The sequence below is a fragment of the Frankliniella occidentalis genome, unplaced genomic scaffold, assembly GCF_000697945.3.
Source record: "Frankliniella occidentalis isolate FOCC.00 unplaced genomic scaffold, Focc_3.1 Scaffold11, whole genome shotgun sequence".
Lineage (NCBI taxonomy): Eukaryota > Metazoa > Arthropoda > Insecta > Thysanoptera > Thripidae > Frankliniella > Frankliniella occidentalis.
In genome coordinates this window covers 2,021,760-2,031,281 of record NW_026267141.1, presented here as the reverse complement: position 1 = coordinate 2,031,281, position 9,522 = coordinate 2,021,760, and the positions used below count along the sequence as shown (strand labels likewise).

Here is a 9,522-nt window from a genome sequence, read left to right as displayed (position 1 = left end):
TGGCTGAATCGCGTCTACTCAGGCGTGCAAGCAATGTCTAGGAAGCTCGGACAGTTTTCAGACGCGGTTTAGCCTCGCCTTTCCATGCGGGAAGTACGTTGCGCTGTTCGTATGGAAATAAGTATTTTGGAATGACAGTTTTGTGTGTACTTTTACACTGAAAGTATGCATAGCCAGTTGGGACTGCTACACTTTGCTGGCACTTTCCCAGTGAGAAATTTTTCCCACGATATCTTTTCGACATCGGTTTTCACGTCGTAAGCGATAGAAAATTGGGCCTGAAATCGACGGCTTTCCGACAGACGATGTCGTTTTGATGTCGTTTCGATGTCGACTGTCGAAAAGCCGTCGATTTCAGGCCCACTTTTCTGTCGCTTACGACGTGAAAACCATTGTCGAAAAGATATCGTGGGAAAAATTTCTCACTGGGTTTGGCACACATTTTGTCGCTTTTGGTATTATTTTGGCACACATTTTGTTGCTTTTTGTATTCTTTTGGATACTTCAAGTATACTTTTTGGTCGCTTTGGCCAGGGCCAGTTACATCTTTTGTAGTTGATTTCCATGCGGGCTATTCCTTCAGATGTTGCAATAGGGTGTTCCAGGCTATCTTGAACGGAAGTGAATTGAATATGACCATACTCACCGAATTATCTGATTCCGTCCAGTGACTGGTAGAAATTGTCATGTAATTTGGTTCGATTCTAACCTCTTAATTATGGAGGGGAGCTCTAAACTTGTCTGCCAGTTTGTCAAACCTTACAAGCCGTGGAGGCACGTAATCATCTCGACCAACCATAGAAACAGAAAAATCATCTTATTCTACTTCCGTTTTGGATTGCCTGGAACGCCACAAGTGGATATGTTACGTTGATTTCTTTCTCCCATATGAAACTAAGCGGATGGTTGATCCGAATTAGATTCAGTCGACATAGGTTCAGTTGCTCCATTATTTAAGGTGGCCCACAGACCCCTTCCTTTATTTTGCTTATACTGTACCGCATGCGGGCGTGCGGGCTTGCCTACCCTAGCTCGCCGTTGCGCCTTATGTCATGACCCCGACATGGTATGCAACCCGGCCGCACGCCTGCATCCGGTGCAGTATGAGCAAAATAAACGAAGGGGTCTGTGTACCACCCTGTACTATAAAATCACATTGTCAGCATCACAATGTTAGTTCAATATAAGTCATGATATATGTTGTATTCTATTTGTAACTCTGTTTTATCTTCTATCTACTGTTAACTGCAAACCAACAGTAGTGTATCTAATTAATGTATCTTAAACTGTTTAACTTTACCTTTTTGAATTAATGACATTTATGTTCACTCGCTTTCAACAACTACTGGTATTCTCTCCAAACAAGAGCTCTACTCATGGTATCCAAGTCTCAACGGTTTACTAACAACAATCTGTAATACTCCTTTGTATACGTCAAAGAGGCGGCTTATCATTTTCATTCTAGGTAAGAAATAAATATTTTGTGGTTTACTTAAAGACCGTCTCATTTTTGAGGAACTTGTTGCAAATGTACTTGGCACACCTGTAGACTTGGTTTGACATGTAAGGCATGCGCGGGGTAACAGTCTTTACCAGACATTGCAATCGCAATGTAGCGTCTCTGTAGATTAAGTGTGAGAGACACGCAGGTTATGTATCAGTGGATTTATTGTGTCTAGCTAGTGGTGGTATGAGGCATAACAAATTATAATGATAGCACATCAAACTCAAACTTCAATTTACTTTATTTAACTCTTTTAATTGTTGTTATTATTATTATTATTATTATTATTATTATTATTATTATTATTATTATTATTATTATTATTATTATTATTATTATTATTATTATTATTATTATTATTGTTTGGTGCCCTCGTTTGTTGTTACAGCCAGCCCCAGTCGACCAGACTCTGTATGATATCACAGAACCTCTGCTTCACTGCCTCTGACGAGGCGATGGTGAACGGCACGCCGCCGGCCTGCTCGCTGCCAGTCTTGTGGAACTCGTTGAGGGCGTCCCGCAGCTCGGTGGCCTCCTGCTCGTCGGCGTACATGGCGTGCAAGGCGATGGGGGCCAGGCAGAGGGCGTACTTCGCTGACTCGCGCAAGAAACCCTGCACCAACACAACAATAATGCCGTTGCGCCCAGCGTGTTCTTGTTAAACTAAAGAACAAGTGCTTGTTTTAAAAAATTGTTCATTGTTAAAATTTTCTCATAACAAGCACAATATTCTCAAATTCAGAACGAACATTGATATATCGAGAACATGCTGGGTGTAAACAATTGACATTAAAAAAAACAAACAAAAAAACGACAGGCTGCAAAAGATATTTTTTCGTAAAATTTTTATTACTGCTTCCTCATGGATAACTGGAGTAGGTGGGGCGCAAGGACGCCTTGTTTCCTCTAACCTGTACCGTTTAGGCCCTAAAGGGCATTTTTTAACGAAAATAAGGTGAAAATGACCAAATGGTATATTAAGCTATAAAAAAGGCTCTATATCTAATAAGTTGTGTAGAAAGTAAAGCTAAAACCACATGATTGGCGTCGAACAACAACCACACCATCGTCGGTGCCCCAGGTGCCCTAGAACATCTACTAGCACTATAACAATATGTGTTTTACATAAGAATCTGTCTATACTTGGCTATTAACTCGTCTCGAGTGTCAGTGCCGCAGGCCTCGCCGTATGTGTGCCAGGCGCGTCGCAGCGTGACAGGGTTTTGTGAGATATCGCGAAGCCTGTTACACGAGACATGGTCTGGTGTACAGATTGCTAGTTTAAGTAGACGGCGAACGTCTCAGTACAGCAGTAACTACTCACAAATTTTGTAAGTACTGAGCATTACGACCTTTTGTGTTCTTTGTAAATTTAAAATGAATACCGTAGTTGTCGATAATACTGAAAATTTTAAAAATGGCAGCTTACCGATACCCATAGAAAACTTGTATCACAGATGTAAGTTAGTCGATCTAAAGAAAATGCTAGAAACGGCCTGAGTATGAAAGTTATCGATAACAGGATCCTGTCGAAAACACGTTATATCATATCTTAGTGACCAAAATAATATTGGGGCACAGGAAACAATCGCACCACGTTCGGTTGTATGATAACGAAATACCAGTGCCTCATGCATATAACTTAGTTCTTGCATGGACTTTAGTTGCTTCGCTGCCGTTCACCGTTCAGGAATTATTGAAAAAGGTCAAAATTGACGAATCCGTTGCGTTATGACTCCCTTATCCCAAGAATCTACAGCAGGTCGTTCCATTAGAGCTTTCGCGACCGGTTTGATCGTCGGCTCGTAACAGCCGTCTGGTCGCGGGGGAGTTCAAATAATGTTGACTTGTGTAAGTACCTGAGTCCTCACCCAACCAAAGATCGCGTACCGTAAACTGTTCAAACGTATAGATGCTGTCCGGGTCGCCGATGCCTGAGGCCCTCAGGGTCTCTTGCAGCTCGCGGTGGTAGCCTTGTAGCAGGTCATCCCAGTGCTCATCCCTCAGTGCCTTGTCGGTGGAAGGCAGCAGAAGAGTTGCCACGTCCATCGCGGTGTGGCCCAACCGACTGAGCTGGAAATCAATGAGGCGACAAGCCTTTACGGCTCCAGACATCTGCCAAAAAGACAAATTTAGCTGCTGAAATACAGTTTTAGATAGAAGAATGTGTGAAACAAGATGTCAGTATACTTTTGGCTGAAAATATTTTTTGGGGAAATGAAATGATGTACCTTGTCGTACTGGAACATCATATTATTTGGGTGGCAGTCCCCGTGGGCAAGGCCGATGCCTGGCCCGGGCTCAGGAACAGCTACCAAACTCATAAAGAAGGTTTGTAGCCCTGCGTACACGGCTTTAACTTTGTTGTTAACATCACTTCCTGCTGGGAACCTGTCTTCAATAATTTCTAAAGAACAGGAGAAAAAAGAACAATGAAAATTTTACCGATAAGTACACTGATGGAGACTAAGACTCCTCGCTCCTCTCCTCCTTGCCAGGATTTATGCTGCGTACAGAACCCTTATATAAAGAATACTGAAAATATCTTCTTCAGACTTGTCGAGCTGACGTGAGGTAGCGTCCTCCCCATTAAAGGCATGGAAGTGTCAATGCCATTCATGAGACATTTTAATATTTCGTATCTTGGGCTTAATTATTATAAAAAGCTATGGGTGAAGTTCCACACCCGGGACGCTGGGGAAGCTGCGCCTTACTTTTTTCTAGCCCAGTTGTGAGTTAGATCCCCTTTAACGGTTTCAGCAATCAGATTTTTTTAGGGGAAATATTACTTTGGGTTTATTTGCAGTATAAAGACATACTATGTTGAACTTGGCAAAAAAATATCACGAGGAATCAATGAGAATGTCTATTGGAAAATGTCGGTGTAAAAGATAGCTGTCCCGTCAGTGAAAGCAATTCAAAATATTTTGAATCTGCATGTAGTGTTCCTCAAAAGATTACAAACGTACCGAGCGATCCCTGTATCATGCTGAAAAATTGTTGAAATTTCTTCATTTCGGCTGGATCGTCTTGTGCCATGACCAGCCCGAGATCTTTTGTCATTTCCTTGAACTCGGCAGGCTTGAGATGCTGCAGTGCCATTCCTGCACCATGGAATTTGGCAAGCTGTGAGAGGGCTAGGACAAGTTGCTGCACGTCAGGGATGGCGCGTCTGTTCGCCGTCACGAAGCCTTCAAGACCCAGGTCCTCAAATATCAAGCAAGGTCTCGCGGAAGTGCTTTCTGTAGTGTAAAAGCATCTGCACACAAAACAGGAAAGAGGCTTAACACAAGTTTTTTCCTGCAAGAGTGTTGTCAGTGGCACCTATTCCAGTAATTTTATTTTTCCCTTGTCTTTTAGGACTAAAATTTGCCGGGGCACAAGTCCGACCAAACGCCACTGGCAAGCCAAGCAAAAGGGCGGGCCTGCTTGTAAAAGCACATAGGCAAAAAAAAAAAAAAAAAAAAAAAAAAAAAAAAAAAAAAAATCCGCCCCTAACCTATGAAAATGCCTTAAGGTGGATGATTCTCCACGGTCAAAAAGTTTATCGTATTTCAAGACCCGGTATTGGATCTTGAGGGGAACGCCAATGGAAGTATTGGAATGCAAGAAACCATTTTTACCGCGCCCATCATGTGTCTGAGCCGAAGGGTGCCCTGCCCTGCTCCACTGAAACATTGGCAATTCATAAAAAAACTACGTTTCATGTGTACCTTGGCCAAGGTAGAGGCTCTTTAAAGGTGGCAATATTTTTAAGGGCTGGTAAAATCCGGCTATACATCGTCGCTTCCGACTTGAAGTACTGTACAATCGTACGTCCCACAACATCCGACAGTGTGGTTTTGCACATAACGACAAGCTTCTCTGCTGCTCCTGTCTTGTCCTAGAAAGAAAGAAAACTGTTGAAGGATGTAAAGAAATTTCATCGCTAGAATCAGGCTTAGTTTTCTACCAGCTCTGAGCCTAGCCGTCTAATTCTCTCCCTTCTTTTCTCTCGCGGCCATGTCGGAGGAGAGGTGTACCAGTGACGGCACTGTCAACATTTCTTCCGTCGATGATGACAATAAACCACGTTACACCAGAGTTATTTCCGTTTTGTCGTCCTCCGCATTCTTGTGCATTTCAGCTTTACCGGAGTGCGCTCTGCGATGGGCAATTTTAAGTACAAGGATACTGTAATGGTAGTGTCGTCATCGCGACAAGAAATGTTTACAATGAGTGCTTTTTCAATCACTCATTGTTTTGTGCTTTTGCTTAAGTGCTGCAGGCTAGGTTTGCTCACTAGCGCTAAGTAAAAACGAGAAAAATGTAGTTTCAAGCTCGTATAAATTTTAAAACAGTCCATGATGTCGAAATGAGTGAGACGTCAATTGGAGTGCAAACATTGAACATTTCGCTAACGCTTTGTTAACTTATGTTTCATGTTTGTACTGTACGGAGTGCACAATTCAGTTAAACACCATGCAAAACCAATAATAACCAACCTATCTTACCTCATCCTCAATAGTCACTCGGTACAGAATGCTGCTGTATCCATCCCCAGCTTTCGAGCCTTCTGCGATGTGGTACCTAAAATTAAACTGTATATAAGTATTCCAAACCGGGAGCCCTGAGTAAAGTTTGTAAGAATGCCGAAACTACTAATAAAGAAAAGAAATGACGGACAAGATTAACGCTGACGGGGCACCTGTATTTAAGTCTAAATATCCGAATCAAAGAGGCTTTTTATCAGAGTAATAAAAACAAACAAGCTTTTTTAGCGCTCAGTCAGGTACCAGTTACCATTTCTACATGGAGTTAAGCTAAACAATATTCCAGCAGAAAAAGTAAATAAACACTGTGAAAGTTAGTTGCAAAGTTGACAGGGAGATATTCCTTCACGCAGTTTGCAATGTTGCAATTCAAAATCGTAAAAATACACGCAGTAATTCAGTACAAAAATGTTGTGAATTTACGACAGTATTTTTCACAGTGGAGCAGTTTACTTTGTGGCTGTTGTGAACGGATAGTAGCCTTTAGCGATTTTATTAGGAGTTTAGGGGCAGGGTAGGTTTACATCTGTTGACGTTTGACACGTTAGAGCTGACACCAGAGGTCCAACATGGTTACTGAGTATTGTCTAAGTTTATCTGGTTGTGAAACCAATTGTTGTCATTGTCCCTGATGTGAGATGCTATGAGAACGAGCCACGCCCACAATACGGGGGGGGGGCGCAGGATATAGCAGGGATAGCAGAGATAGCGTCAGCGGCAGAAGAGAGGAAAGAAGACGAGAATGAGAGAATATGAGGTTCAGAGTATAGGAAAGGGGGGGGGGGGGATAAGGTGCCGGCGTTAGGAAGTGAAGGAGTACTGTACTGGCTCACAAGTTATACTTGCTTTGGTTGTTTGAAGCCATGCTCTGCGCTGACGTCGGCGAGGGCCTCGTGGACCACGCTTGGCGCGCTGACGGACGCGGCGGCGGTCATGGTCGCTGGTGCACTGAGAGCCCGGCCGGGCCGTGGCTAAATATAATAGGCGTGTGGGGGCCCCGTGGGGGGGAGCCGGCGTGCGTAGTATCAGCAGGGCGCGGCGCGAACCGTTGTGGGTCCACGGCAAAGGGATCCACTGATAATCCGGCAGGTTCGGATTTCGTCGAAACTCTTCGACTTTGCTGAAAGGCGCTTCGGCCTATCTTTCAAACAGAGTTTCCAGGTACAGGTACGCGTTTACACTCCTCTCTTATTGCAGAGTGAAAATGCCACCGTTTCATGCAATCTTTCGAACTGTCAGCTGCAGTCCCAACCCTCCCTCCCCACCAACCTCCCCATTCCTTTTAAAGCAGCATGCAGCATAGTGTCTTTCCACCCGAAAAGGACGGATCCTTTTACAGAAAGCTCTAACCCTCTGGGTCACGAATCGACTCGTGTACGAAACACTAACTGATCAGTTAGCTCCGGGGAGTCTGAGGTCTCTGCGAGCGAGGCGAGTTATTACACTTTCATGAGATCAGCAATCAATTGTGAACTGCGAAAGTGGCAAATAAAAAACTGGTTTTAGTAATTTGGATTTAGGCATCATTGAGTATTAGGTTGTGGTTCTTTCTTTCAAAACTAAATAACCTGGAGAGAGAGAAAGAGAGAGAGAGAGAGAGAGAAAGAGAGAGACGGAGACGGGCGTGGGAAAGGGCGGTCTCGGCGGTAAGGGCTTTACCAGGATTTGGCTGATACCAAGCCGAATAACAAGTATAGGCGGAAGCTGTTGCTGGGGGCCAAAGCATTCTTAAAATTGCTTCATTGTGTTTCTCGCTCTTGTTTATTATTTCGTTCTAACAAGCACAAATCGTACTTCATATCACTAGCGCATGAAGCCATGTGTACAAAACTGCACAACTGTGTATGAATCAGTGCATGCTCAACCGAGGGGCAAGAACTCCAGGAATCGCGTGTTCACCTGCCTAAGAATCATGAGGATAAATATTAATCGAAATCAACAGAAATCGCTTAAACTAAGCGGGAAACGAAGTGGTATAAATTAGTCGAAACCAGCGTTTCCTACCGCTAGAAAACCTAAGGAATAAATATAAGCGGACGGGAATCACTAGAAATCAAGTATTTCGCGAATAACTGTGTGCACACTGTCAAAAGGGAATTATTGCCCCCCGTGCTCAACCAGGCACGATTGTGATTTGTATCATACACAGCACAATAGAGCGCTTAGTCTCTTTAGGCATACGGAAAAAAAGTTAGCTGCTCCAGCTTAACATTGGGTATGCGAGCCAAATGTTAGCTGCGTAGAGGACAGACAAGAAAATTAGGAACAATAGCTTATAATTCGTTGCGTAAGCTAAATCTGTGACTGTCGCAGACAAAGCGTTCCCTGTAGTTACCCAACTGCAGTAGTTGTCCGAGCGAATGCGAAATTCATTTGTGATACCATTCTCTCGGACAACTAATGCAGTTGGGCAACTTCAGGGAACGCTTTATCTGCGACAGTCACAGATTAGCTGACGCAACGAATTATAAGCTATTGTTCCTAATTTATTTGGCTCGCATACCTAATGTTAATCTGGAGCAGCCAACTTTTTTATCGTGCAAGAAACTTCAAGAAACCTTGCACATGTTGCAGATGCACGGATACCTGGCTTACTTCAAGCACCCCCTCCCCCCTTCACCCCTTCCTGAGATTTTTGGTGCACCAGGGCAGGGCTACGAAACAGCAGTATGTTGCGGGGTTTCAAACCCTAGGGGCCATGGCTTCTTACGGTTAGAGCGGGTACGCCAGGGGTCACAAAGCCGCGACTCCCGAGCCAAGCGCGGCTCGCCTGGCCCAGTGCTATTAGGAGTGACAATCACACAGGCCAACGGACGACTCCACTAGCTCTGTCTCATTCAGCCTATTGCGGACGAGCTCGTAGAGCGTGCGGCCTAGGCAGGCGCGCCATGGCAGATACTCGGGATTGCGACCCCTGGGATACGAAACCCAGCATAGTGCTGTGCCGTGGCCCTGCCATACGGTACATACCTACTTTTGGCGGTATTTGTTTTTTTCTTTTTTCATTTTTGCCACTACCTGAACCTACTAGGTGGTAGAAGGACGAGTATTGATCTCAGTGCAATGTAACGCGGAACGCTAATAATTCTCGCAGTACAGAATATGTACACTTATGATACTAATACTGTTCGAAACTGGAAATGTTGTATGCGTGACCAACAATTGACCTTTTCCCTAGTTTGACACTACTTTTCTAAGAACTCTTAACAAAATGCTCCGGTTTTCGTTCTAAGTCGATAGACCCGTGCCACACAACGAAACTTCATCTTGGAACACAAGCGCAGTACCACCATTCGAAACCTCGTCTGCTAGTATTACTGGAAGCAGTGAAGATTGTTTCGGTTTAATAACAATATTATGTACATGTAGATGTAAAGCAACTGAGCGCTGAAAGGGTCTCTGCAAAGAACGAGTACTAGTATTCACGTAAAATTAATTTTGTGTTTTCTTTCCTCCTCGTTTTTTACTGTTTACATAAGCTGAAAC

The 9,522-nt window shown here is 43.8% G+C and overlaps 1 protein-coding gene and 1 long non-coding RNA gene across 2 annotated transcripts in view; one reads left to right on the top strand and one right to left on the bottom strand.

Moving 5' to 3' along the window:
* Positions 1-1,867, top strand: part of LOC127752367 (uncharacterized) — a 2,884-nt gene extending 1,017 nt beyond the window's left edge. Inside the window, exon 2 of the long non-coding RNA XR_008012337.1 lies at positions 1,367-1,867. This is a non-coding gene — a long non-coding RNA (uncharacterized LOC127752367). The remainder of the gene's footprint in view (positions 1-1,366) is intronic.
* On the bottom strand, positions 1,728-7,043 carry LOC113216398 (uncharacterized). Its single transcript, XM_026436143.2, has 7 exons — positions 6,883-7,043; positions 5,998-6,073; positions 5,218-5,387; positions 4,474-4,763; positions 3,736-3,911; positions 3,395-3,619; positions 1,728-2,117 (listed from the first exon to the last, which is right to left on the bottom strand). Exons 1-7 carry the CDS (start codon positions 6,969-6,971, stop codon positions 1,887-1,889), a joined length of 1,257 nt encoding a protein of 418 aa, XP_026291928.1. The 5' UTR covers positions 6,972-7,043; the 3' UTR covers positions 1,728-1,886.
* Positions 7,044-9,522: the final 2,479 nt, after the last annotated feature.